The 27,679-nt window shown below is 44.8% G+C and overlaps 3 protein-coding genes across 6 annotated transcripts in view; 2 read left to right on the top strand and 1 right to left on the bottom strand.

Annotated features, from left to right (window-relative positions):
- Positions 1-2,678, top strand: part of LOC8043061 (terminal nucleotidyltransferase 4B) — a 47,401-nt gene extending 44,723 nt beyond the window's left edge. The window contains exons 9-10 of one of the 4 annotated variants that reach the window (XM_029988344.4): positions 44-164; positions 231-2,678. In XM_029988344.4, coding sequence (XP_029844204.2) covers positions 44-164; positions 231-548 — 439 coding nt within the window. In that variant the 3' untranslated portion in view covers positions 549-2,678. Of the gene's footprint in view, positions 1-43 lie in introns of all 4 variants that reach the window. The other 3 variants (XM_040504338.1, XM_029988343.4, XM_029988345.3) reach the window with 3 other exon arrangements.
- Positions 2,679-4,382: 1,704 nt separating this feature from the next.
- LOC8043062 (malonate--CoA ligase ACSF3, mitochondrial) lies at positions 4,383-12,361 on the bottom strand. Its single transcript, XM_029988341.4, has 7 exons — positions 12,206-12,361; positions 11,192-11,767; positions 8,671-8,925; positions 7,833-7,999; positions 7,608-7,753; positions 7,172-7,408; positions 4,383-6,088 (listed from the first exon to the last, which is right to left on the bottom strand). Exons 2-7 carry the CDS (start codon positions 11,747-11,749, stop codon positions 5,712-5,714), a joined length of 1,740 nt encoding a protein of 579 aa, XP_029844201.1. The 5' UTR covers positions 11,750-11,767; positions 12,206-12,361; the 3' UTR covers positions 4,383-5,711.
- Positions 12,362-12,524: 163 nt separating this feature from the next.
- LOC8043063 (BTB/POZ domain-containing protein 17) lies at positions 12,525-26,273 on the top strand. The gene is made up of 4 exons (XM_029988342.4): positions 12,525-13,334; positions 14,530-14,778; positions 16,604-16,791; positions 22,652-26,273. Exons 1-4 carry the CDS (start codon positions 13,146-13,148, stop codon positions 23,436-23,438), a joined length of 1,413 nt encoding a protein of 470 aa, XP_029844202.2. The 5' UTR covers positions 12,525-13,145; the 3' UTR covers positions 23,439-26,273.
- The last annotated feature ends 1,406 nt before the right edge of the window (positions 26,274-27,679 follow it).

The raw sequence follows: 27,679 nt of genomic DNA, 5'->3' as shown, positions 1-27,679 counted from the left end.
TCTGTTCTGTGAGAAAGCTTTTTAAAGAGTGATTCGGTTGCAGGACGCCGGGAAGTACCAACGAAAACGACAGCAGCCCGGCCTCGTCCAACGTCTCGTCGGCGGCCCACTCGTTCAGCAGCAGCCCCCAGCACAGCTCGTGCTCGAGTGTGGGCAGCGACACTGTGAGTGGCACAGCGTGCCTTGTTCACTGCACACGCACCAACGCTGCGCCTGGTGTCTGGGTTCAGGACTCTGACCCTGCGTGCGAGCCCGGCTCCGAGAGGGCGGCGGGCAGCAGTCCGGTGGGTCTGGAGGGCTCGGAGGAAGGCCGGAGTTCGAGTGTCGCGGGCAGTGCAGCCGCCCCGGCCAACCGCTCGTTCTTCCCCAAGCAGCGCAAGTTTTCGGCCGGTTCCACAGACGGAACAATGGCCCAAGGAAACGGCGACCACGGCTGTCGCAACTACAGCCGGCGGCGGCGCAACTCTGCGCGACCGCCACACGAAACGCTCCTGGTGGCGCAGGGGCTGGTGCACAGGGACGTCTACACCGTGGGCTCATTTAGGTAGTGGGGTTGCTCATTGGGCTGTGCACTCTGGGGCTGGCCCCAGCTGCAGACTCTCATCGGGCTGCGTCGAGCTGCAGCCAGACATTGGCCCCGCCAGCCTTGTGGCAACGTTTGTCCGGTTTTTGGTTTTTCTTAAAACTCGGTCACTGCCCTGCTGTGGCCCACGAGGGTGGACTCCTCGAGGAGGACCGGCGAGGGAGGCCACTGGTGTCTGCACCTCGGTGCACTTGACTGCGGACTGTGCAGGAGCCTCGTTTGGTTGTGCCACACCTGCTTTGCAACTGGGCAGCGTTCAGTTCCATTGGATATTTCCATTGAGTTTTTTGTCGCGTGTACCTGTGTCATCGATTGTGTTGTACGCAGTTATTTATTTGTTGTTGTTTTTTTCCAGTGAATGAATGAGTTTGTATGCATATGTGTCGAAAAATGTAAAAAAAAAAATATTCAAAAATGTTTCAAAGTGCTGGTATGTGGAAGGAGCACAAAAAAATTACTATGCATTTATGCAGTGGAAGCAACTGCTACGCAATCTGCCATTCTTACTTTGGCCATGTGAGCATCTGCGCTGACATTTTTTTTATTCGTAGAAGGTTTGTCTATGAAAGTTGTCTATGTCCATATTTATTGCAATTGTTCATGAATGCGAATGTGTGCTGTTTGTACATAGCACTGCTTATGGCATATACATAGATATATTGCTGTAAATGCAATTCTTTTTTAAAATTGTGTGAGGGATTTTTTTTTTGTAATTTGTAAATAATTATTGTGTGCTGACTGATGTATGTATGTGCTAGGTTTTGAAATTTTTTTTTTTTTAACTGGCTGCATTTTCTTTTTTTAGCTTACTTTTCTTGTTTCAGGCTACGCTTTGGGAAGTAGAAAACTTTTGAGATCCGAGAGACATCTATTGTTCTTTATTTACACAAGATTTTGTCTTCAGTGTTTTTTTTTTTGTTTTTTTTCCCCATTCCAAGTTTTAATAATTGTGTTGAAAAAGCTTGCAGTCTATGCTGTAGACCTCAAAACTGTCTGGGGAGATCACAAGAAGAAATACTTGTGTAAGTGTGCAAATGTCTTTTTTTTTTTTTTTTCAGTGTTAATTGCAATCCCCAGCAGTCTTTTTCTCACCATGTACTTGCTTTACATTTGATTTTTTTTATTTCACCTCTTCCCCTTCCTTGACAAAAAAAAAAAAAAAATTGCATGCCAGGAAAGCTGTTTTGCTATTTCTAATACCATGTGATCCCAGCAATGGCTAGAAATGTTAACGAGTTATTTTTTTTTAAAGAAAATTTTGCTTAAAATACAAAATAAGCTTGTGCTTAAAAAAAAAAAAATTTTTTTTTTGATTGACCATGTATAGTATAAAAAAGTTTTTTTTTTTTATGACGGAGGTTATATTTGCCTAGGCATTATTGAAGTTTTGGTCTTTGTAATAGCTGCAAATTGTCGACCTTAACGAGTAACAGGCTTTCCAGGTTTTTTTTTTTTGCACTTCACCGTTCCGAGAGTTTGGCGCAGGTAGACAGGGGGAGGGGGGGGGGGGGGGGGGGGGGGGGTTATCGAGATGAGGCTAGTCCAGGTTGTTTTTTTTGGTATTGTGCCATTAGGATTTTGCCTGCCTGCCTGCCCACGTGATGTGCTGTGTGCCCCAAAAGAGGAGGCACACTATTTTTTTTCCTGGACTTGAGTTTGTGCTTTTGGACTGTGGGTGTCCACTGGCGGTCTGCTTATTCACCCTGCGCTTCCTCGGGAGTTTCTCCTCCGCAAAGGGGCGGTACGAAGCCTATTTTACGACACTGTATTGGGTTTATTTGGCGACCAGCGTGACTATAGTGGCACAGTCCTCTCTGCGAGGAATATTGGTACACCTCATTCTAGCGTGCATATTAAAATTGCATCCTTTTGCTTTTCATGTCTCCACAAAGGTCATCCTAGTCACAAGAATTGTGGGGACTTGTGTCTCGAACCAAGATATCATTGTGTGTGAAAGAAAAAGTCCGACCAATTGTGTTACTTAAGACTCTACAAAAGCATCTACGACTATGCACTGTAACTACATTTTGCCGAGAGATTTTATCAGTGATGCTTTAAAAAATAAAACGAAACGGGACGCCACACAATGAAGGCAGTGGTGTATGTTGCAGATTCTTGCGGGGACAGCTGATGCAATGGAACTGATTTGCAGCAGCTAATTCTCATTGCTGTGTCTACATCATTTTAGGAACTTGGCTACATGTCGGGTGAAGTTAAACCAAAGTATGGTCCATTTGACTAGCAGATTGCTCTAGCTCTAAATGCTTGCAAATAGGGTTGTCTCTTCTCAAGTTGGATGGTTAACATAGAAAGTTCCAAGTTTATTTTTATTTTCTTTATTACACGAATACCTGTTACACACTGCCCCGAGCTAATGCCTGTAGCCTCTACTGTGTGGTTAACACTAGTTCCCATGAGCCCAATCAAAAGGGAAGGCAAAAACTGGTTCTTGAATTAGTGCTGTATGTGGCCAACTTGGGTCAAGCCACAGCCTCTTGGTAATGCAAAGTAAAACTTGCGTCACATGACGTTGTCTAACACCGGTAACCTCCATGCTGGTGGTTGACTCGACGGCCCTTCGCAATGAGAGCAGTGGTAAACTGCACTGTGCTCCCGACGATCAGTTCGTCGGCATGTCATGCGAGACAGAGTAGCCATCAGGTTAGGGAAAGAGCGGCAGGAAAGGGATGAGGCTGCGGATTACCAATGCTTGCAGGACGCATTTTATAGCGGCGAGCAACAGCACTTTTGTGTACCGTTGTTTATGTTCGCGCATGCCTTTGCATCGGCTTTTGACTCGTACGTGGTGGTGATGCCCTTTGCCTTTCGTTACGTCGGGCTCCCAACTGCGTATGGGTGAGTTTCACGCTGCGAGCCCGGCCTGACTGCAATCGTCAGTGGCGGCCCCATATGCAAACTCTCCAAGCATGAGCCAAGGGATGCAGTTTCACGTGTTCCAAAAGAAAAAGGGAAAAAGAAATGCGCGACTCCAGATGTTTTTACGTTGCCATGCAGAGATGAGGGACTTGTACCTTTGGGGTGGTGGCGGCATGAATCGGGCACTTTCGATTGTCTTGAGGCATTGAATCTAGCTGATTTCGGACGTTGAAAGGTTTTTTCCGTACGGGTCTCCATAGTTTCGTCGAACTCGTTTCATGGAATTACGTTTCGTCATGTGAATCGCACGCTGTAGGAACATTTTGACTTGCTTGTATCACTGGGGTGCGTGTTAACGGGTCCCCATCATTTCGTTGAAACTCGTTTCGTGGACACAATCGTTTCGACACTCGTTACGCAAATTGCACGCTGCAGAGACATTTACTCACGCATGTATAACTGGGGTGCGCATTAACCCATCCCTCCGCCTCCATTCACGCCGCTGTGCAGCAACAGTCTGCGGCTGTTGATTAAAAAAAATGTTAATCCACCTGTCCGACTTGTACAGAGTGTTGCAGCAACAGTCTCGTGCAGGTTATTGCAGAAAAAAGCTAATCTGAGCTGTTGATGAAACAATTGGACAAAACATTCACTGAACTGAATGCCACTGGCACGGCTGATTACCATCCATCCTCACATTGTTTCATCAGCCAAAAGAAGGCTAGTATTAGTATGTTCTAAAATGTCCAGACTAGATTAAAAAAAATCCAGGCTACAAGCCAACTTATCCCACTTCGGCTTGAGCATTTGAGCTCGGGTGGCACGTTCAAAGCAGCAGCATGCCTCTGGTCAGTTCTGGCACTCTTGGAAAAAGCTAATAAATTGGAGGCAAGATTTAGTTTTGAAACAGTGACCACACTTGTTGAAAGAGAGAATAAACTTTATTCAAATCGGCCCAGCAGTTTTGCTTTAGGGCGAGAAAAATAGTTTTCTCGCCCTAAAATTTATTTATTTAGGTGGGCAGCACAGTTCTGCATGGAAATGTAATGAACATGAGAACCTTTGTTGTTTTTTGAGAAGAAATTTGTAGATCAAAAATACCGTCGCTACTACAGTAAATAAATCAATGTAATCACTATTTTCGCAAACAATCTCCTAGGAATGCATTAAAGTCAATTATAATCGAAATACGTTTGGCAAAGTAACACAAAGAAATGACCAAAATCATTCACACAAAAAAAAAAAAAAAAAAAAAAAAAAAAAAAAAAAAAAGCAATACAAACAAGTTTTGCATCTCCATTGCAATAAAAAAAAAGGACATGCTTTCTCATTTAATACTATACCCTTGGTTACAAAAATAGTATACTCTGACACCATAACCTTATTGGCGACAAGATGTTTTGGTGGCGCCACCTCCCGAGCGCCCTCCTTGAGAACCAACAGGATAGTACATGGAGTCGCTTTCACTTAAGTGCTTACTGAACACACGAGAGGTTCTCAAATTTCGCTTTGTTATTTTCAATTTGATGAGGCATTCCTTTCTCAGTTTTATTTTGTCTCAATCGTTATAGAAAATACTCCCTATTTGCCGTGGTAGATGCTGTAGTGGGGTAATGCGCTGAATATTCTATTTTCATCATCCAGCTTTTTGTACAGCATGGGGTAGAGAACAGCACACCACCATCCAAGCACTTCGACACCTCAGCGCCAAAGGTGTATGTTAGCGCGACTATGTGTGCCGTGGTTTCAAGTTTTGGCAAAATATCCTACTAGAGTGTAATCCGCTCATAATGATATCATGCTTATAACGATCCGTTTCTATCGCTTTTAGACTAGAAACGCTCAGTCTAGCCCAGATACAACAATAATTGGTTATAACGATTGAATTTCCGGGTTTTCTCATTATCGTTATAAGTGGATTGTACTGTACAAGTATCACTTTACCAAATAAACACAATGCATGAAACAGGCTTTGCTGCGCGTTACCCAAACAGCGCATGAAGCGAGTTGACAAGCCAAAGGATCCAAGAGCTACGCGGTCTGTCCCAGTTTGTCATACCCGCGACGTCACAAATGATAGCTAGAGAAACACCGCCTGTAGTTTGCACACGCCGCCCAATACCAATCGCCCACGTACAACTCTCGACATGCTCGCACTAGTTTCTATCGTCCCAAATAAAGATGTTATTTGTACGCCAGCGGTTTACCGATGTGCCATCTAACAGAAGTGGGCCGTCCCAGTACTAAAGCCCTAGTTTTGTGGTGCAGGCCAGGTCTTCTTGACTAGCTCCTTTTTGTTCACCTTGCCGAGAAAGTTGCGTTCGAGGGCTGGCACGCAGAGCAGCAAGCTGGGTACGCAGTAGGGTGCCATGCGTTCCTTGCACCAGGCACGCAGTGGGGCTAACTCTAGTGTAGTGGAGGGCTCTTTGAGTACCACCACAGCAGCCACCCGCTCCCCCCAGGTGTCGTCTGGGGCACCCACCACGGTGCACTCGAGGATGTCTGGGTGGGCCAGGAGGTGCCTCTCCACCTCGAGAGCGCTCACTTTGTAGCCGCCCGTCTTGATGATGTCTGCAGACGTTCGGCCCAGGATCTTGTACACTCCTTCGATGCAGGAGGCACTATCACCTGAAAAAGGTGGTGCGGATGGTGTGTGCAAGTTGCGTGCAAATGACACACGACTGCTGTCCCAGTATGTGGTGGATGCAGTTGCGTATTCTGCAAAGCAGACTGGCAGGGAGATGCTAAAGAACTGGTGGGCTACAGTACAGCTGAATGCCAGGTGCAAGCAGTTGTCACAGGATAAGTTGGAACACGGCTCGTGTCTGGCTTCTCCTCATTGCGATAAGTGTTCCATTAATATTGTAGATAGGAATCGGAGGCAGGGGGCCATCACAATGATTTTTCAGTATTAAATTCTAAAAGTCATTCAAGGTTTATGTGGGAGTGTTCATGCAAGGAGGTGCAAAAAAGTCTTGACAGAACTACCATGTAAACCTTGGGACCATACCAAAGTTTTACATGGCAACTTCTTACTTCATATGCAGGCTGAGTGCAAACCCGTTTGGAAAAATATTTAGAAATCAGATTTTTGTTAATTTTGCAGCGATTCAATGCGATAATTTTGCAGCAGTTCAACCTTATTTTTTGACAATTTTATTCAACTCTCTCAGTCTTTCGGATACTATTTATCACTGAAGATGTCGATTGATTACCAGCTCGCCTGCACTCTGTCACTGCTTAAAATGAAACCAAAAATTGCATTGCAGAATGTTCAGCCTGTAATCAAAAGACCACTACATTAATGTTTCAGTGAGCGCCACTGTGTCCACGCCAAAGAGCAGTGGGACTAACTGTCCAGTATTGTAGACCCCAGAAGACTGTCATCATTTTGAATGTTAATTTGGGAGCATTCAGGCTCCCGAGTTACTCGTTGATAAAGTCATGATCAACATAAATGTGATAATGTCACCATCTGTGCTCCGCTGGCAGCGTATACAGCTCAGGCAGTCGGGAACAAACTAGGAAGCAACCATTTTTGTCAAGAACATCTGCAGTGAGTAGCACAAGCCAGAACTACCGGTACTGCAAGGAGGCTAACAGCAGATTATCCCAGTAGTAATCATGAAACAGCGTACCTACAAACTACCTATCATGTAATTTTGTGATGCTCCCTAGTATGTTTATCGCTTATCACAAATTTCAGCGTACCAGTTTTGAACCACCCATCTTTGGTGAAAGAGTCCTTTGTAACTTGTGGCTTATTCCAGTAATACTTGAACACATTTCTTCCCCTGATGAGCAGCTCTCCACTAGTGCGATCTGGTCCTTGAAGAAATTGACTGCCTTCAGCAGTGCCGATAACCAAGGGGTTGTAGCCCACGTCGGAGCTGGGATCCAGATCAGCAATGCAGACTTCAACCCCTGCCGTTGGATAGCCTACGCAGCCTGCACAAAGAAACGAAGGCATGCCTAAGACGAATCTTGCGACACTGATGCCACCCCCTCTACAGAGAAATCTACCAAAAAAGCAATGAAAGCAGGGGGAAAGCATTAATTGAAGGTATAGTATATCAGCCCTACATGGAAGTGAAAATGTGGACAAAGAGTGCAGAGTGCAAGTTTGGCTTGAGAAAGGGTGGAGTACCTGGATACCTTTTTCCATGCAGTGGGTTCGAGAGTGGTACACCGACCTCTGTCATGCCATACCTCTCCAAGATGGTCATGCCAGTGATTTCTTCAAATTTCTCAAATATTGGTTGAGGCAGGGAGGCTGATCCACTGATCACAAATCTGGCAAAAAGTTTTCAAGCATGAACCGTCCCGGGGTAAAAGCAAGCTAAAGCTAAAATGCTCTTTTGGTACGTCTTACCGAATATTTTCCGCAAATACCTTCTTGACTACTTCAGGCACTGTCTCCTTGTTCCTTCTCAAGTGCTGTTCATAGTGTTCTATCAATTTCACATACATTGTTGGCACAGCCATGAATATGGACACTGGTGGCTTGCTTTTGTCAAGATGCAGAAGGTGTTTCCATACCTGGTGTCAACGAAGAAAAGGAAATTGAGGAAGTTTGTGTGTTCTCTTTGGACAGATAAGTCATAGTGTAATAGAAGAAACTGCAAGCTACACAAGTGTAATGCATCATAGCACAAACAACAAACAATATAATATCTCACAAAACTGCTGCATTACTTGGGGCTTCACAATACAGACACATATAAGAAATTTCTGTGGAAGGTTTTGACAACTCCACTTCCTTTCAATTTATGGCTGAGCATCTGCTAGGTATGTCACAAAGTCAGTCACCTAGCCTTATTCCTTTCTGGCACTTGTTTAGTAAAAAAATCTGTTAGATATGGAAAAAAAAGAAAAGCAAGTGTACTCCAGCTTTGCAGATGGCAAAAAAGTGCGTCTGATGGACAGTTGATGCAACCACTAACATTGATCGTGGAAGTAAAGTAAACCAATTTCCACCAAATGTTTACTTTTATAACGCATGTCTAAGCATATCTGGATTTATATGCTACTCTTATCTAATTGGGGAAAAGTGCTTGACAGCTTGGCGAATTTCAAGAATCCTCCAATCAGAGAAGTCCCCAGCTCCAATTTTCCAAATTTGAAGCCAAGACTGATCACCAAGAAAGAAAAAATCAAGGTAACCAGTAGGTGCCCTACAGGACATGTTGCAAGTAGCTGGTTGCCAGTACCTCCGCAGCATCAAACTTGGGCAGCATCAAGCACGTAGCCCTCGAGTAAAGAGGCGACAGTAAGCCGCTAATGATGCCGTGCGTGTGGTGTAAAGGCAGAGCATGCAGCAGAACATCTCCGGGCACCCACTCCCAGGCTTTCCGAATCTGGGACACTTGAAAGTGAATGTTGCCGAAGGAGAGCACCACACCCTTGGGAGGCCCCGTTGTTCCACTCGTGTACATCATAAGGGCGTCCTCGCCCTTCAGCATGTCCTGAACAGCAAGAGCATTCGAGTGTAAGGCCTTTCAACACCCAGCCTTCAATCACTCGCAGCATCAAATGAGGTCCGAGAGTATGGAACTCGCCAGAGTCGGTCATACATAAAAGTGGCCTCTCGATCGCCTAAACAAGTACAGGTTAATTTCAGTATGCACTTTATTTTCCAGAATTTTAAACAGGTTGTGAACGTTTAAGTAACTCCTCAAAGAAAGGAATTTGTTACTGTACAGCAGCAATACGATTTTCATAGAAAAGAGGTCCATGGAGCTGCTACTGTCAAATATAAATGATAAAGGAATTTGTAACTTTGAGAATCATCTTTCAGCTGTAAGACGTTTTCAGGATTCCCAGATATATTTTGATACAGTTAAATGCGATGCTCCCTACAAACTGCAAGGTTACAGGATATGAGGGTCATGCTACTGTATTTCAATTAAATTTGTAGCCATATGCCTGATTGACTACAATGCAATAAGAGATGCCCAGTAATGAAGGCAAGTTATGGCATACTTCAAAGGTCAGATCCTACTAGGAGCAAGATCTCTCAAGAAAGCAATTTCAAGCAAGAGCCTTTTTTTCTGAGGCTACGAAACAATTTCAGAATACTCTTTGCGCAGTACAAATTCTGACGCTGAATGCCTCACTTTGCAACTTCTTAACACCTGTTTCCTCTTCTGAAGTCTTGGAACTCATTGGTATTCTTGCTTATGCCCTTGAGGGTATGTATAAATAAAATATATAAATTAAATATGCATAACACTTTCAGTAGAAGTGCATTTCTGGTGGATTATTTCAAATCTTGTCAGATCTTATTTTCAGGAGTTTAAATGATACACCCACCTTGCTGTTACCCTTCAGTTCTTAGGTCACTGCCTTTTTTGTTTAATTAATAATATACTACAGACACATGAAATCTCTAGGCTGGCTCAACTGCCAGTTTTACCTTGGGAGTTAGTCGACCCTGAAATATGGTAACTTGTGTGCCTGCTGCTGCACAATTAGCTTAGGCCCGAGATATCCAAACTTTTTGGCTAAGGGGCCAGATTAGGTACCTGTCATAGCCTCGAGGGTCGAGAAAGGACACTAATTATAAAAGAGAAAGAACTAAATAAATAAACCTGGATAAGCGTTTAAATACAAAAATGAATATTAAAGCAAGAATTTAATAACTCTAAGGTGGACGAGTACATATACTACTTCAATCTGAAATTTCATATTAAGCTAACTATAACATTACACAACTACTGTAAACACTCATAAAATGATAAACCTAAAGCTGGCAATATGAAATATTTGTGACAGAGGACACCAAGCCCAATGTATGTGAGAACAGAAGAGAATTTTAATATACCGTAGTTGCACAAACATGAAGCCGGGGACTAATGGTGATGACAATGTTCAGTCATGGCAAGGAAACCCTGTTACAAAACAGCTTCTCTTATTCTTTCTGATATCTTCTTTTGTCCATTTGGAGCGCAAAAGAAGATATCAGAAAGAATAAGAGAAGCTGCTTTGTAACAGGGTTTCCTTGCCATGACTGAACATTATGCGTGCCATTTTTTTTAGGCACACATTTTTTTGTCGGTTGCAGCGGGTCTGCTGGAAGCGGGCTGGTTGGAAGACTTCCGTAAGCCGGGTCTGGCCCGCGGGCCGGGCGGGGTTTGGAGACCCCTGGCTTAGACCAACCTGAGGTCTTAATGTGCAACATGCAGTAGAAATTACATTAATTTACACAAGCATGCCAGTGTGACACCCATCTGCACTGCAACTGCTAGGAGTGGAAATTGTAATGTACAGTTACATTTTCATTATTATTTTTTTTATCTTGGGAATTACTACACAAACTAATCCAGATTGGTCAAAGCTAATTGGCCTACAAAATTAAGGAAAAGGTTCTGACCTACAGTCAATGGTGACTTAATATTTTTGGGGAAGCTCTGGTCGCCCCTTTCCACTTCAGCAGAGTGAACGTTGGAGAGAATGCAACCTCCTCTCCGGCATTCCCTTTGCTAAAGTGGGAAGAGGGTAGAAGAGCTTCTCCTGAACTGTAAGAGTAGCCGACTATAGCGAATGTTCGGTCCCATATTTTATAAAACACCGTGTGTTAGAAATTTAAAAGCAACTTCAGCACTTGCCCAGGATTAAGAGAGAAGTCGAGAGAAGGAAAATACAAATCGTGGCACATAAAGGAGCAGCTTCCCACAGGTGTGCTTAGGGGAAGTCCATAATAAAATGCTATTCTTTGGAAAGGGCACTTACCCAGTCCTTTTCTTCAAATGCATCCACTTCTTTATCCATTGGACCATCAACCACCACAGTGGGCAAGCTAAGGTTTTTCCCAAGCTGCTCGATCCTGTCCCTGTATTCCTTGGTAGTCAACAAGACTGTGGTCTGTGAGTCTTTGATGTAGTACTCCAACAATGAGTCGGGATGCTGGTGGTACAAGGGAACTGCCACGTTGCCACCGAGCCAGCAGGCCCATTGAGCAGCAACATAGCGAACATCACTGGGACACAGAAACGATATTCGCGTCTGTTCTCGGGGGTTTATTATCTGATTGAGTTTGCTCTGAATCGTTTGGCTAAACTTTAGTAATTGAGAATAAGAGTGCGTTCCCAAGACATCCACCACAGCAACATTGTCCAGGTGGTCTTGTATCTTTCCGAACACTGGAACAAATGGAGGTGGAAAGTCTGAAGTTGTTTTACTTGACAACGAGCAGCTGCTGAGGGAACTTGGCCTGGCAACTAGTCTGTTAAAAACAGCAAGGCTCTGCACTCTAGACTGCTTCAACTTCGCAAAATGAATGAGCCTCATTTTCTTCTTCCGACAGACCTGAAATGAGATGTATAGGCGAGCATGTAAAACCGCTAGTACAGCATTACTGCACTGTTTTATACTTTCAAGTTTTGTATCTATTAACCAACACGCTCGTTTTCAACTGTAGCATTACTGTCCTATCGCTTGGAACTTCCACACTCTGCCTCACTTACACAAGTCTGATAACGACTTCTTTATGCTGAACGAGATCATTAGGCTGAAGGAGCCATTGGGTTCTGAAGCCATTCGGGTTATTTGTTCATTACCTAAATTCCGAGGACTCAGGAAATTAAAGAAAAACTTAGGGCGGCTGGGCTGTTCACGCCCACACGCCCATGACGCGAGCTTGTATTGCTTGTATTACACGGACACTGCACTGCACGATTATTAGAAGGCAAAGTCTGCACCGTAATATTTTTACTTGGAATAATAATAATAAAAAAATTTAAATACCTGAGCAGAGTTGAAGCAATAACACAGGTCGTGGAAATTGTTGCGGAAATTTATGCACTAGATAAGAGAAAAGAGCCTCCGGCCTCTCTGGGTTCTCGGTTCTGGCTTTCCTCCGGCTCTCCCACTCGGTCCACTCCGGAGTCCGTGGCCTGTGGCACTTTGGATTGGCTAAGGATCAGCTTATGAAAAAATAAAAATAATCTAGAAAGCTGACCAATTAATATTAGGTGTTTTTATTGGCGAGGATAAATGGCACTTATCACTAATTAGCAGCGTCAATTGGAAGATTTTGATAAAATATCCTAAGACTGGTTTGAACATATGCAATAAAGTGCGTGAGGTGCGCTCTCGAAACGCACCTTACGTCTATTTTGTAAGAAGCAAATTATACCTTTATTTTAACTTACAATTAAAACACCGCTGTTCTCTACTTAGTATTTACCAATCCACTTTGTATTTGAGGTCATAGTCAAAGAGCCGAACCAAGCCAATACCAGATTGACGACCACCACAGTTGCTGCTGAAGTTATTGGGCAGAATCACTGCTGGCGCAGCGCAGTATTATTACTAATGTTATAAATGTGGATAGTCGATTGTACTGTTGTTGCGAATTCCCGCGGCAAACGCATTTGCGCGTTGGTGACGTTAGCATCGATCCCGTAGACATTGGCCAGGGCAATCAGACACTGCGAACGAAGTCGCACCCTTGACGGTCCTCACGCAAACTCGACATTAACTCCTTCCGTATAAGTCTGCGTTTCGTGCCCCTGTTCTTAAATCGAATCTCTGCTCTCGCGTGTAGAAGCATGTGGAACCAACGCGTTCTGCTACTTCTCGCGCCGTGTTTCGCTGATAATAAGTTTTTGTTTGCGCGCCCTTCTCAATCCCATTTCTAGTTCTGAGCTGTGTGTAGGTAGGTAGACGAAAGCAGTCGTGCAAAATGACCACTGAAAATCGGAGTGCTTGCACTAAGGATCACGAACAACAATTTGACAACTCTGCAACTGTGCTGGAGAAGATAGCCGGGTTGTACGCCGAACATCTCCTGAGTGACATTACCCTTGAGGTCGGAGGAAAACAGTATGCGGCCCACCGATTGATCCTCTGCGCTTCCAGCGACGTTTTTCAGGTAATATATGTTTGTTCAAGCGAGACTTATTCTCGCCGTCATTTCATCCTTTTTGTCCTCAAAGTAATGCAGAATGTTCTAGGTAAACCGCGTACAAAGCGTACATTTGCGCACAGCTACAGGAAGATGTGTTACATCCGACTGCACAGTTTCCTACATGCTTGTGTTGGAAGTCTGTCGTGCAGTCTATGTGCCTCTGTAATGTGAAGAACTTGATTTTCGGAGTGTCACACTCGTATTGCAGGCATTGACGAGGAAAAAAAAGCTTGGGGTCTTACTGTTTGTCTAGGAAATGGGCCACATTGTCGAAAGTCGCTGGGGTTACTTTCCAATGTTTGTTTTACATCATGTTCATTCCTTTAGGAATTAAAAGCTAACAAAAACACATTCTCCTTCTTTTTAGATAAGAACACCTGGAGTGTGTTGGTTGTAATATTACTACCATAATATACCGAGAGATATCCCGAAAGACAGCCGACCATTGCTTTCTTTCCAGTTTCCTCTTGAAAAAATTCCAAACAATATTTCGCCTTTTAGAAATCACATTATCTAGTTATCTGGGTTTCAGCCGATTTATGCCATAACGTAGGCAATGAGTTTGGACGACAGTAGTGTGTTCCTTTGGTAACTTTCAAGGCAATTTAATAAACAAAGTTATTTATTTTTCTTTCAATAATATAATTCTCGTTGTTCACTCAAGGGAGGTTGACGTAGGCAGGAGTGAATGAGGAATGAAGTTGCAACAAAAGTTAGCCCACCCCTCATTTCCACCTCATATGGCCTCCTTGGGGGGTGGACTATCTTTCGGGATAATACGTTAGGCTACAAGAAAAAAACGATTCTGCGTAGAGACCACAGGCGTGCACATCGAGAGGGGCCAAGCATACTATGCCCCCCCCTGATGACTCTGGAGGGGCGCAAATTCAGTGAGGTCCCATTTTTGTTGTGCAACACAACAAAAATATAACCTTACTGAATTTGTGCCCCTCCAGAGTCATCAGGGGGGGGGGCATAGTATGCTTGGCCCCCCTGCTGTGCACGCCTATGGCAGAGACATATACCTAAACGTCTTTGAAAGACCCACACATGTTTTGTTTTTTTCAAGTACAGTTTGCTCATAAAACAGGCCACTGCTTGGTTCCGAGGTTTCACTGACGAAATAGGATTGGCATCCAAGCAATTATTTTATTTCTAGGTGATGCTGATGGATCCCAAGTGGCGTTCAAGCCAGATGTCGCACATCGAGCTCAAGGAAGAGCCTCCTTGTGAAGCAGTGTTCGGTGACTTCCTGGGTTACTTGTACACCGGACGGACGCGTGTTGACCATGCACGTGTGCTGCCTCTGGTAGCTCTGGCAGACAAGTACAATGTCAAGGACCTAATGCACCTCTGCATCAGCTACATGGCACAACACATTGTGACTGCTGCCCACCACAACCAGCTGGTCAGTCATGTTTTGTTCCTAGAGCCTCTTCGAGCTACGGATGTCTTGAGAATGAGACGTTGCTTGCTCTTATGAGTACCGTTGAGGTAGTTTTGTTTTATGGTTTACAGTTCCTATTGTGACTCAGCCCATTTGAAAGTGGCCATGAAATGATTTTCCAACTTCTCCCTTTTTAGCTCTCCTCCTCAGCTCACAAATTGTGCAGCATTACCAAAGGCACAGGGGCAAAAGTATACCGCTAGCAGTTTAGGAGGAGGGAAAGTAGGAACTTCCCTCTGCTCGAAGCTTCCTTTGTGTACCCGCACGTCGCCATTCTCCCTCTTGAAGATCAACCTGTTGCTCACAATTCAGACACAAGTTGCTTTCCCCCCTTTCCTGCCAGTGGCTTCTGCAGTATTACGTGCAACTATTCTCCGTTCACCCCTAAGTGACAGTGCTGTGGAAGCTACGTGCTCATTGGGCCAGTCACACTTCTATCTTTTGCCACATGATCACGCTCCCTCGCGCATACCCACGCCCAGAAAATAGAGTCAGGTGATGAAAGGGAGGCAGCTGATTGGCCCGGCAAGCGCATTGCTCCCGCCGCACTGTCAGCTTAGGGCTGAACAAAGTATAATGAGATAATACAGTGATGCAACACAGTGCTTGTGTTAAATGCATGAACTGGGGCCAGATGATGTGCTTTGGGTACCGCAAATGTATCACAGTGAAAAGGCGTACAGCTTTTGGACGAGGTACATAATAGTGTGCTATATTTTCAAATTTTCGTACCGAAAAGCATGCTTTTGACTTTCTACCCTTTTTCTTTTGGCACACTAAACAATATGCGATTAGTAGAAACACGATCTGAATTCATTTCATGGCCCCTTTAAGTTCAGTAATTACCAGGGCTTGCAATACTTGTGTATGAAGCTATAACCTAAAGTCTAATTAAGACAGTGTTACCCACTTTTAGGCAGGTGATGGGGAAGAAGCCAGTGGAGGGATCGGCTCTGGTGTAGCCCCTGGTTATGAGGGCAAGAGAAGTCTAGCTATCACTAGAATGTCAAGTTTACAAACAGAGCTCTTTTACAGCCCTTATATGTATATGGAACACAGTTCTTAAAATGTGAGCTGTAGATCAATCATAAATATGCCAAGTGCTACCATGAAAGTCAATGCTGAGAGATCGTTGCTCAATTTGGAAAAATATGTAGGAGCTTAACACTTCACTTCTGGTGCACGTAAACATCAACTGTACTTAGCCAGGTGAAGTCATGTGTAAAACTATAGTTGATCACAGGTGAAGGGTTCAGGGGAAGCACCTCTTTCCACTTTAGCAGAGCGATCGCTGGAGAGGAGGTCACCTCCTCTCCAGCATTGCTCCACTAAAGTGGCATCGCAAAAAAATTATATGGTCACACTGGCGTGTGCGATGAGCGAGTCCAACGCCTTCGTTGGCGAGTCGTTTCTCGGAAACTCTCGCTTCGAACGCCGTTGATTGGCTCAGCCGCTCCGCGACTAGATCGCATGGCAAAAAAGTCGGGTCGAGTAGCAACTGCTCAAATCGCGTCACTTTTTGCCTGCGATGGTCGCTTTTGCGATGAAAGTTATCGCGTGACTAGATTGCATCACTGGTGGGAACGCGCCTTTAGCCTGTCACTGACTATAGTTATGACTTCTCTCTCTCTCTCTCTCCTTCCATCTCAAGGACCAAGTCACACATGATATCTGTTGCTAATGAATTGGTGACTGCAGACTTGCAACCACAAAGCAGGGCACCAAATCCCCATGCATTTGTTTCCATTTATGTGCTCACTTAACTCCTCCTTACTCTCCTTCGTAGGTGTCCTGGTTTTGCTACACACTCAACTGTGACTCTGCATCAGTGCAGACGTCCTTCAGCAATTTCATTGCATGGAATTTCGAGCTTGTGGCCCAGATGGAAGACTTCGGAAACATTGAGCTTGACGTCCTCATCTCTTTTCTGCGTCGATCCGACCTGGTTGTGGCCAGCGAGTTTCAACTTTTCAAGTGAGGGATGCTTATTTTTCGTTGTATAGTAAAATATTCTGTCAAATCTCTGCCGAATAAAATCTTGTGAGTTCAGTGGAAATGAAGTAAATGCGGTAAAACTACTCTACTCTTTGTTAACTATGAAACAAAAAAAATATTTTTTTTGTCTCTCTAGGGTACTGGTATTATTTTTGTATTGCACATGTGTGTAACAATCACAGATCCTTTCCTCCCATTGTCTTTTAGTATAACTGGGGCTCCACAGTTTCAGAGGGCTTCAGATTTGCCGTCTTAGGTTGTCACCTAGACCAGGGGTATCCAAACTTTTTGGCTAAGTGGCCGGATCGGGATCTGTCGCTGTCTCGAGTTCCGGAAATAAATAATAAATGTAATTGAGAAAAACTACATGAATTATCCCAGATAAGCATATAAATATAAAACTAAAATTTAGAGTAAAAATTAAAAAGAAAAAGGTTGATGAATATGTATAATTTATGTTAAAATGGGGGGGGGGGGGGGCAATACCCGCAGGCATAAATTAAAGTGCAGAGGAACTTTTATGATAGAACTGATGCTGACAATATCCAATAGATACGACACAGAACCTTAAGCACAATGTATACATAGGAACGCAAAGGAATTTTATATTTCTAGTTGCACAGATATCAAACAGGGGACTAATAATGGTGGTGCTGGTGATGACAGTGTCCAATAAATATGACGAGAGGATACGCCTTACGATGGGCAGTTTTCTCAACTTTTTTCTGGTATCTTCGTTTACATTTGCGGCGCAGTTCCTTTACGTAGCAGCAGGCTTGCTGGAAGCGGATAGTGGGTCGGGGTTCATGGGAAGGACCACAGCTAGCTACAGGCCAGTCGGGAGACCCCCGCTGGCTGGGTTTGGCCTGTGGGCCAGGGTTTGGAGACCCCTTGCCTAAACAGTAAACAGTTGCATACAGAAACTAGGTGACCCCACATGTAATGTAATGCACGTCTGCATTCCAGCTTTTAGTGAGCAGGATTCCAGTTTTACAGAGGCAAAATCTCATGTGCAAGAAACTACACATTCTACTGTTGTTGGAAGTTGATGGCCGAGTTGCATTGCTAGCTTAAAACGTGCCAGAATTCATAGCGGCAATGATAATTGACGACACTGGCATTCAATTTACATTGCTTATGGCAACAAAAAGTGAAATTGTAATGGCACTAAACTGAGCTTCTGTATAGCACAGAAGCTCAGTTTAGTGCCATTACAATTTCACTTTTTCCTTAAAGGGGTACGGAAACAAAAATTGAAATATTTAAATTTTGTTCGGAAATGAGTCAAGCATGACGGATAATAACCGTAAATGATAATCGCACGTTTGTATTTTGAACGACTGGCTATATTTTTCGTTCCAAACGGTGCGCTCGAGCAAGCGCTCGAAGAGAAGCGAACGGAGAGCGCGATGCGTCATGGGATATCCGGCGCAAACAAAAACAGAAAGAAAAGATTCCCCGCATTCGTGGAGTAGCAAGGCAGGTGTGGTTATGAGCTTTGCCCTTGGTGGCGTTGTCAGCGTTGTGGTTGTGTCAATAGCGTCAGCGCGTTACAACCGAGCCATTCGAAGTACCCGTGGGGTGACGAGCGTGTGGCTGGCCCACACCGTGGGCTGGCCCAAGGAGCGCATAGCTTCCACAGCACTGTCACCTTAGGGCTGAACGGGGTGGGGAAAGCAACTTTTGTTCGAGTTTTGAGCGACGGGCTAATCTTCTAGGGCAGGGGTCTCAAACTCACGTTAGGAGCCGGGCCGCATCCAGAAATCCTAGGTTCGCAAGGGCCGGCACGTCGGGAGCGGGGGGGGAGGTGGGGGGGGGTTGGATTTGCAATTGCAATTGTCGCCATTCGGAAGTGTGTGATGTCCATTTTCTGATTTTGACCAACACGGGGTTCATGCCAGATACTATCACCGCTTTCGACAACAGTCGAAATCTGCACCAACCATGCTACAACTCATTGCCGCAAAAGTTTACCTGCGTAAATTATGTTGCAATTCGCAGTATTACAAAGATAATGTCCAAAACAATTTGTGAAAGCCAAGATATATTTATTCATGTGAACCACAAATATGAGAGCTATAATTCTATGAACGCTGGCTTGACACCTGACAACGCTTAGCGGCGACGAGAAAATCAATGTCTGCCTTTAACCCTTGTGCGGAGACGATCCTCATGATCAATCGCAGATGTTCGTCGGTCAACCTTGACCGAAGTGTCGACTTGTTTGCCTTTAGCAAGGAAAACAGTTGCTCGCACAAGTACGTGCTCCCGAACATGGCGATTATCCTTACTGCTTGTTGGCGCAGCGAGGGAAAGTTTGCCTCGTCGAGAAACTTGTAAAACTTCAGGATTCCGACGTCCCCAAACTTCTTCTTGAGTACAGTGTTCGCTTGCAGTTCAAGCAGTTCCATCTGTAGTTCAGGTGCAACGTCGTCCACTCGCACTGAGAAGGGCAAAGAAAAAAGTTTAAATTCTCTTGACAGGCTGCTCACGTCCTGGAACCGTTCTTGAAATTCTTGTTGGAGATCACGCAGGAGGTCCGAAAAGCTGTCGCACGATTCTTGGCTCGCGTGCAGTGACTGGAGCGTCGGGAAATGGTCGAGTTTGAGCAGCCTCATTTGGCGCTCCCAGAGTTGTAACTTCGATTGAAATGTCTGGATGTCATCATACATTGTCGTAATAAGTTTGTCCTTCCCCTGAAGTTTCCCATTTAGACGGTTCAGGTACTCAGTGATATCCGTGAGGAATGCGAGGGAGCAAAGCCAGCTGGTGTCTGACAGTTCAGCGACGGCCTTGTTTTTGCTTTTCAAAAAAGTATCAATCTCGTGTCGAAGATCAAAAAACCTCTTTAGAACTTTCCCACGACTCAGCCACCGTACCTCTGTGTGGTACAAAATTTCGCTATGCTCGCTGCCAACCATCTCCAACAGAGATACAAACTGTCGATGGTTTAACGCCCTGGAGCGAATGAAGTTTACTTCACCAAACACAATGTCCATGACTCCTTTCATCTGCAATGACTTGCTGCAGAGTGCCTCTTGGTGTAAAATGCAGTGGACTGCTGCAAACCGCTTGCTGATATCCAGTCCAGTGAGTTTCGTCCTCAATCGTCCGACAAGGCCGCTTTTCTTTCCCACAATTGACGGTGTGCCGTCGGTTGCCAGGCACACCAACTTCTCCCATGGCAGCCCAGCACGATCAACCACTCGTTTGAGGGCAGAAACAATATCAGCACCTGTGGTTGTTCCTTTCATTGGCACTAGGTACAAGAGTTCTTCTGTGACGCCCCTTACAAAAATGGTGCACTGAGCGTTGTCAGTAATATCAGTGCTCTCGTCGACGGCGATTGAGAATGCGTTGAAGCCGTTGCATCGGGTAAATAATTCTTTCTTGACGTTTTCACTGAGCTCATTAATTCTTTCTGCCACTGTGTTTGGGGAAAGGCTTATCTTTTCAAATGTCTTTTTCATGCTGGGACAGACAGCGTTAGCAACCTCAAGCAGACACTTTTTTATGAACAGGCCATCAGTAAATGGCTTGGACGATTTGGCGATAAGCTCGGAAACAATAAAACTAGCTCTCACCGTTTCGTCGCTTGTTTTGACCGCCTTTTGGAAGAGGTCTTGCTGTTTTCCCAGCGACGCCTTGAGTTGGAACACCGTGTTCTCGCGAATCTTTCCGGTGAGGGCCTCATACTTCTCTTGATGCATGATATGAAGTTACATCGCACATTATAATCCTTTGGCACAGCTACAGTCTGATGACAAATTAAACACACCACCTTGTCTCGCGATTCCGTGAAGAAATAGGATAGTTCCCATCGCTCTTGAAGGAGCCGCTTCTCGTCTTCAACTTTGCGTTTTGCAGACGGCTTGGAGAACGACATCGAGATGTCTGTTTGAGAGTTGACGTCGCAAGACTGAATCGTTGAAAGAGAATGCAACAACCTGTGCTGATCAGAGCAAATCTCGGGTGCACAACGCCACCGTCAACTGAAAATCACTGTGGGCTTGGAGAGGGGGTTACCGCATTGAGGGTAAAATGCTTTTCCAAGAACTTGAAGGGAAGCATACAATGATGAAATCCACCAGTTTCGACTGAGATAAACTTGGGTGCAAAGGATAAGGAAGTGACAATGAACACAAAAGGGAGGATGGGAGAGCCCAACGCTTTGACGAGGTTATACTCCGTTCACCCCTAAGCTGACAGTGCGCTGGAGGCTACGTGTTTGCAGGACCAATCTTATTGCCTGACTTCGCTCAACGCGCAGGAGTGCGGGGAGAGGGGAGTGGTCACATGGTTCAAGGCCGACAGTTGAGTGGTCCAGCGAGCGTGCAGCTTCCACCGCACTGTCAGCTTAGGAGTGAACGGAGTATAGGAAGAAGGTGGGGTGGAATGGAGGGGTAGATTAGTTGCCCCAGATACGCCATCCGCATGTGTGGAGGTGTGGACCAGGATTGTGCGAGGCTACGCTTCGACGCTCTGCGCCAAGGACTCTTGGAAGCCCTTTGCCGACGCCTCGGCTACTGCGTCCGGTCCGACTACCTATTTTTAACAAAAAGCGGCCCTCTCTCTTCCACAGACGCTATTGCATGACACTGCGCTCTACGTTTGCGTCATGTATCCTGGTATATGGTCAAAGTAGAACAGCTTGGATTTTTTATTCTAGCAAGCTTTTTACACACTCGGGGGGAGCGAAGGTGAAAACATCATTAAAAAAACCAAAACTAAATTTTAAAAAAAAATTCACTTATGCTTGGCTGCGCGGGCCACAAAAAAATGCCGCGCGGGCCGCGTGTTTGAGACCCCTGTTCTAGGGGGAGAGTGGCTGTGTCCGGTTGCAGGAACGAGGGTCCGAGAAAGAGGGGAGTCCTTCCTTTCTGTCTTCTTGGACCGTTTGGTACAATGCGCGACTTGTGAGTTGAGGAGGAAAGCTAAGAAGGAAAATGTTGATATTCCAAAGGGCGGCGCTGCTCCGAAGGAATCTGGTACGTCACGACTACGTAGCAGATTCCACAACGTTGCTAGACTACCTCCCAAATAGGCTCCGGATGCATCCACCAGGTGCACATTGAAAGATCGTTTATTTAGCTTTAAAATTATTTTCTTGTGCCTTTCAACCGAAGACTGGTGTTTTTGAGGTTAGGGTTCAACATGCAACACATTCAGGCTAGAAAATGAGCGCTGGAATTTCGTTTCCCTACCCCTTTAAAAGAAATCTTGTTAATTATGTGTATTTTTAAAAAAAAATTTCAAGCTATCTATAGGCTATCCTTGTGTTCAACTTGGGGTGAAGACCTAGTTCTATGTAAAAGTCATTCAGTTACCTGACGAAAGAGCTGATATAATTACTACTGGAAGGAGGGTGGATGTTCAGCTGAATTCGCATCTCATTTTTAGTACTGCAGGAGTTGGCTTTTTAAGCTACAAACATCGTCTTTTCTGTTCTAGAGGTTCTAAAACAATATGAAAATAGCATTCTATATACTTGAGGGTTCGTCTGTTGGTGGGAATTTCGCAAGCAATCAGTGATGTTTCTGTGTAAACAGATGTATACAAATGCAGTTCTATTTGGGGTAAACAATTGAGGACACTTATATGCTGTCAAGAGCCAGCTTTTGTCTGCTTAAAACAAAACTGGAGGGGTGGGGAGGGGGCTATTCTGTGAAGGGTTTGACAAAGTGCAATCAAGTATTGGGCTGGGTGAAAGGAAAGATGAGCATGATACCCACTACTAGTTACCACTCTGGTCTTGAGGTCTTGTTTGGGATGGGGTTATCGGCAACAATCATACTCTCAGGGGGCATTTTTCCCGTCTGACCGATGCTCCTCACGGCAGCTTCGCCGCGAGGTGGCTGTTTCTGCAGGAGTCCTGGTCGCACTCGTCCCGGTCGGGTGACGAAGAGGCCTTTGGCAACACCGTTGTCAAAGTGATGTCTCACATCCGCTTCCCCATGCTGACCATCGCTGAGCTGGCTGGGCTGATGTCCCACCCGCTCACCCTCCGCTTTCAAGGCTTTTTTCTGGACCGCATTGGCGTCGCCCTGGACTTCCAGAACAGGGCACGACTCAATGGCTACCGCCACCGGTACGCAAAGCTCATTGTGCCCCGAATCTACACTTCGGAGACCTGGTCGACGTCACTCTGCATAGACAATTTCACGCGACGGAAGACCTTTGGGGTACACACGCTCATCTTCATGACTCCAGCCAGCCTCTCGGGCGCCATGTCGGACAAAATGCTCGAATGGACCGTGGACGTCTACCCCAAGGGTGTCTTGTTCCACAAGTTCTTGCTTATCGCGCTGCGGGGAACCCTCGAAGGGCCCGAGTCAAGGACAAAGACTGTGCGGCTGTCTCTCACTTCAAGCCGGTTCAACGAGGACACGACCATAGTGGTGAGTGTCTTGGTGAGCGGTAAGCAAGACGGCGTGGAGCATGTGCGCATGGTGGTACAGAAGGAGTTCACCTTCACCAAGGAGAACCGCATGCTCAACCTGGACGATTTGGTGCCATACGGGGAGCTCAACGAGGCTCCCGGAGGTACTTCGCCCTTCCTAGTGGGACCCCAGTGCGACCTGTTCAGACTGCGCATTGCTATCACGCCGCTCTGCGTCAAGCCTTGAAGGGTTGCGGCATCCTTGTTGGTCAGGTGCCAACAGGGCTTTGCCGCAACGAAGTGAAGCCTTCACTTTCATCCACAGTGATCATGTCTCGGTGCCTTTTTGTAGCTTTTATAGATGACTGGGGAGTGAACGACTCACTTTGTATATATGGAGTGCAACTGCAACTGCGCTGCACTCGGTTGAGGCCCTCAAAACTGCACTAATCACATTCTGACTTTGGATTCAGCACACGAGTGACGCTCACAATAAGGCATTTTTTAGGATCCAGGTCGCATCGCATAAAATGCAGAGCATAACGTAAACATGGGCTTTGTTGGCCTAATTTTTAAGCTTGGGGTTTGCAAGGACAAGACCAGTTGTTTTGGAGTATCTTGCTTGGTGGTTCACTGCCAACAGTCATTCGTTTGTCCATTACTAATAGGAATGAAATTCAACAGAAATGAGCATGTTTGAGGCTATGGTGTTTCGGGTTTGTTTTTTTGCAAGCAAACAGGATAGCCATTAATATATGCTGGTTGCTTGTACCAGTTCTCCTGAATGTGCCATAAGGGTGCTATGGGATAGCTGCCCAGTTATTAACTGTGCATACATGTTGTATGTCTCTCAACTTTTGACCTGCTGTAAGCCGGCTTCCAAGAGAACTGCTTCCTTGGTTTACTCTTTGGATAGACTGAACCTCACAACCAAAGTTGTGTTGGGCTCTCTCAGTGTGAAAGTCGTGGTTTGAACAAGTGAGTTCTGGTAGGGCATTGTCCAGCTCCAGAAGTGCTTAACAGTTTGGCTCAACAGTTGTCTAGCATGCCAATTGATAGAAGAAATGCAGAGGCGTCGCTTTCCTTTCATTTCTGTCACTTGTGTTTTGACCTTTGAGACATGCACATAGATATGTCTAGCAAAACAATCTCTGTGTGTTGAAAGCATCTAATTTTATTTTTCTGTGGGCTAGGCCTCCTATGACTGCACATATATTATGTGACAACATTACAGGCCATTATTGGAGGCAAGTTTTTTTAGGTGTGCTCAATGCATTAAGACATGCGATAAGAATGCTGTATGTTGAACATTGCTTTTGGTTACGGTGATGTGCATTCTAGTCCAGCAAGCACCTTGGTCACTTCTATCTGTGTGCCTCCAAAAATTGGTGTAACGGAGATGAGTCTTTTTAAACATACACAAAAATCAATTTAGTGTTTTCTTCACTGCAAAAATAAATTATGCATCACTGAACGCTCACTCTCTGCCCAAAATGTAGTGCTAATAATCTGAACCAGTTGCTGAAATTTCAGAACTAACCGTTATCTGAATCACAAGTTTTAATAGATTTTTTTTTAACATTTCAATGGGAAAATGTGGCCCGTTTTCGGTAACTGATGATATTCATCTCCATGTATTCAAGAGCTCCGTCAATTGCCATTTTCCCATTGAAATTTTCGGAGATCAACTATAACTTTTTAATAAGATAACAGTTAGTCTGAAACTCTGCTATCTGGTTCGGACCGCTAGCGCTACATTTGGGAGGAGAATGAGCATTCAGCGAGGCATATGTAGTTTATTTTTACAATAAAAGAAAACCTGTCATTTTTAAAAATATTTTTTGCCACCCTGTAGGTGAGAGTTAAAAGCCTTTCTGTGCACTTGTCTGTGTGCCAGAAGCTTTATGAGGCTGCTGATGCTTTTGCCCTGTGTGCATCTTGAAGTGAATGCTGATTCTGACTTGATCAAAAGTAGGGCCTCCTCTGTTACCTTTTTGCATAATTTCCTTTTTTCGTCTGTCACTTGGGTTACCTCCACTTCATTTTTTTGCCTGATGTAGCAGGGAGAAAACGTCTTTATCCTGATGGAAATTCGAGTGCACAAAAGAGCTTTGCTGAACAAAATAATGCTAGGTATTGTATTATTTAACCACTGTTTATTAACTTCCTAACTCCAGTTGGCTTCAGTTCTTTATTTTGTTGTATGTTTGTGAGTCTATGCCCTGCTTCGATAAATGCAGACAAGTAACACAGATTGTTTAGTATAATATTTGGATGGGAAGGGTTCTCTTGGTAATTCTATCACACCCACAACCTAAACATGCATGGGAGATCTGTGCTTTGCTGCCTTTTTATACTTTTTTGTACTTAAGAACTGGTACAGTGACCCATTTGGTAGTTGAACCTGAGCAAGTAATCAAATGTAGATATTGTAAACTTTACACAATTCATGTTAACATTTTTTGACTAGGATATTCTGAAATCTTGAGAGCTCTAGTCTACACGTGCTGTCTAGCATAGTTGCACAACTCTTTCCTTTTTTTTTCTCTTAGGTTCTGGGTGGAAACGGCTTGTTGACAGTATTTGCCAACCTTTATCTGTGTACCACCATCACACATGTTGTGTAGCTTGTGAAGTAGCATATGGCAAGCAGTGATTGCTTTCTGCATTTCTTGATGGTACCCTTCGGTGTTTCATGCATGCTAACATGTGCAGTTCCTCTTTTGATACCAAGTGGCCTCTAGGATCCTGCAGACGATGGTTTGTTGCTTGGTAAGCTGCAAATTTCACAAACATCTGTGCGTCAGCACAATGGAAAAGTATGTATAGGTTTCATTCTTACATAGTTTACCTCAGTGACTGAATGAAGCACTTGGCGACTTGGATCTGTGCAAATGTTTCAAGCTTCTGCTTATGTTCCTGGTATGTTCACACCTAGTATTTGTTAAATAAATATTTGTTGTACTACTTTTTTTGTTTAATATCCATGTCTGACTTAGTGTTTAGAACTGCCCTTTGGATACATGGAGCATTCAAGTAGACATTGTGATATCTATGAAATAAATGTGTTATCTTGTTTTGAATGAAACATTTTTATTTTGCTGCAGAATGTTTAACAGTCCTTTGTAGTGAGGGGAACATTCTCAAATCAAAACAAGAATAGATGGCAAGGGAAAGCAGAGGACGATGCTAAGAGTATTTTATTAGTTGATCAAAATATTGTCTTCTCTTTTCTGCCTCTAAAGGTGCTTTCACACACAGGAAAAACGCTCGTCAAGGGGTGAGGTTATTGTTTTTTAATTAATTTATTATTATTTTTTAATTTTTTTTTTTTTTTTTTGCTTTTGCCCGTTGAGAAGTACGGCGGCAGAGAATGAGGGGCACTAGTGTGTGTCCGGTCACAAAAAGATGCTTCGGATCACTGATCTCTGACAATTACTGGCCCGTGCTTCCCCGCTTGGTCACTGCAGCGCTAGTGAAGCCTCCGGACGGCCATCTTGCACTTAGACAAATTGTGGTTTTGCTGACGTTGAGCCGCCTCGGTGGCTCCGAGGCAAGAGCGCTGGCCTACGGATCCCCATGTGGTGGGTTCAAATCCCGGCCGAGGTGCCCGCAATCTGACGGAGGCTTATTGCAAAGGAGGCGCCCTGTAACCGAGCTTTCGGTTGCACGTTGAAAGATCCCAGGTGGTCCAAATTAATCCTCAGTCCTCCGCTGGGGCGTGCCAGATGCCCGCCGTTGGTTTGGCACGTAAAAGCCCCAAATTTGACTGTTTTTGCGAGTGTTGCAGATGCTGGCGTGCAACGTGCTGAAGACACGTTTTCTATTTGTTCGTCGTCATTCACCGAAGAAGTTTTCTAAGACCCTGTGTAAGCATTGAGACTTGCCGTTGAGAACACGTTGAAAATTTTACAAAAGGGAAGTGCCGCAGGAAAAAGGCACAATTCGTCAATGCCGGTCTCGCGGTGTGATCAAAGCTTCCTTGGCATGCTTGGATACCAATCAAGATTGATATCCAGCATTGTGGATGTGTTTTACAAGGGCAATGTGCGCTCAGTTGTATGTGCCTCTGGAGCAGCATTTTACTTTACTCTGACGACTGTGTTTGTGACTTGTGGCATTCGTAGTGCAGAAACGAGCTTGATCCAGCGTCTAATGGCAACAGAAAGGGGGTGGGGGGGGGGGAGGAGCTCCTCATCACTGATCAGTGGTCTAGCTCATTATCAACAACTGCATGTGGCATCAAGTTTGAGCGTGGCTCGCCTAATTGTGATTGGTCAGCAGATTGCGCACGACCATATGGGCCATACTTCAAAGATTTTCAATCTCGCCGTCTTGTACTTTTGCCTTCGAAAACCATCCTTGCTCTAGAGCGTTGCTCTATTTGTGCTGCCATGTGATGCATTAGAGTAGATGTGGAACATAGTCATGGTTAGTAGTGAGTAAGAGCAACCATACAGATAGTTCCCCCCTCCCCCCCTTTATTGA

The sequence above is a fragment of the Ixodes scapularis genome, unplaced genomic scaffold (assembly GCF_016920785.2).
Source record: "Ixodes scapularis isolate PalLabHiFi unplaced genomic scaffold, ASM1692078v2 PGA_scaffold9__187_contigs__length_104089568, whole genome shotgun sequence".
In the NCBI taxonomy this organism is placed as follows: Eukaryota; Metazoa; Arthropoda; class Arachnida; order Ixodida; family Ixodidae; genus Ixodes; species Ixodes scapularis.
The sequence above is the reverse complement of the archived record's forward strand: the minus strand, read 5'-3'. Positions and strand labels throughout refer to the sequence as shown.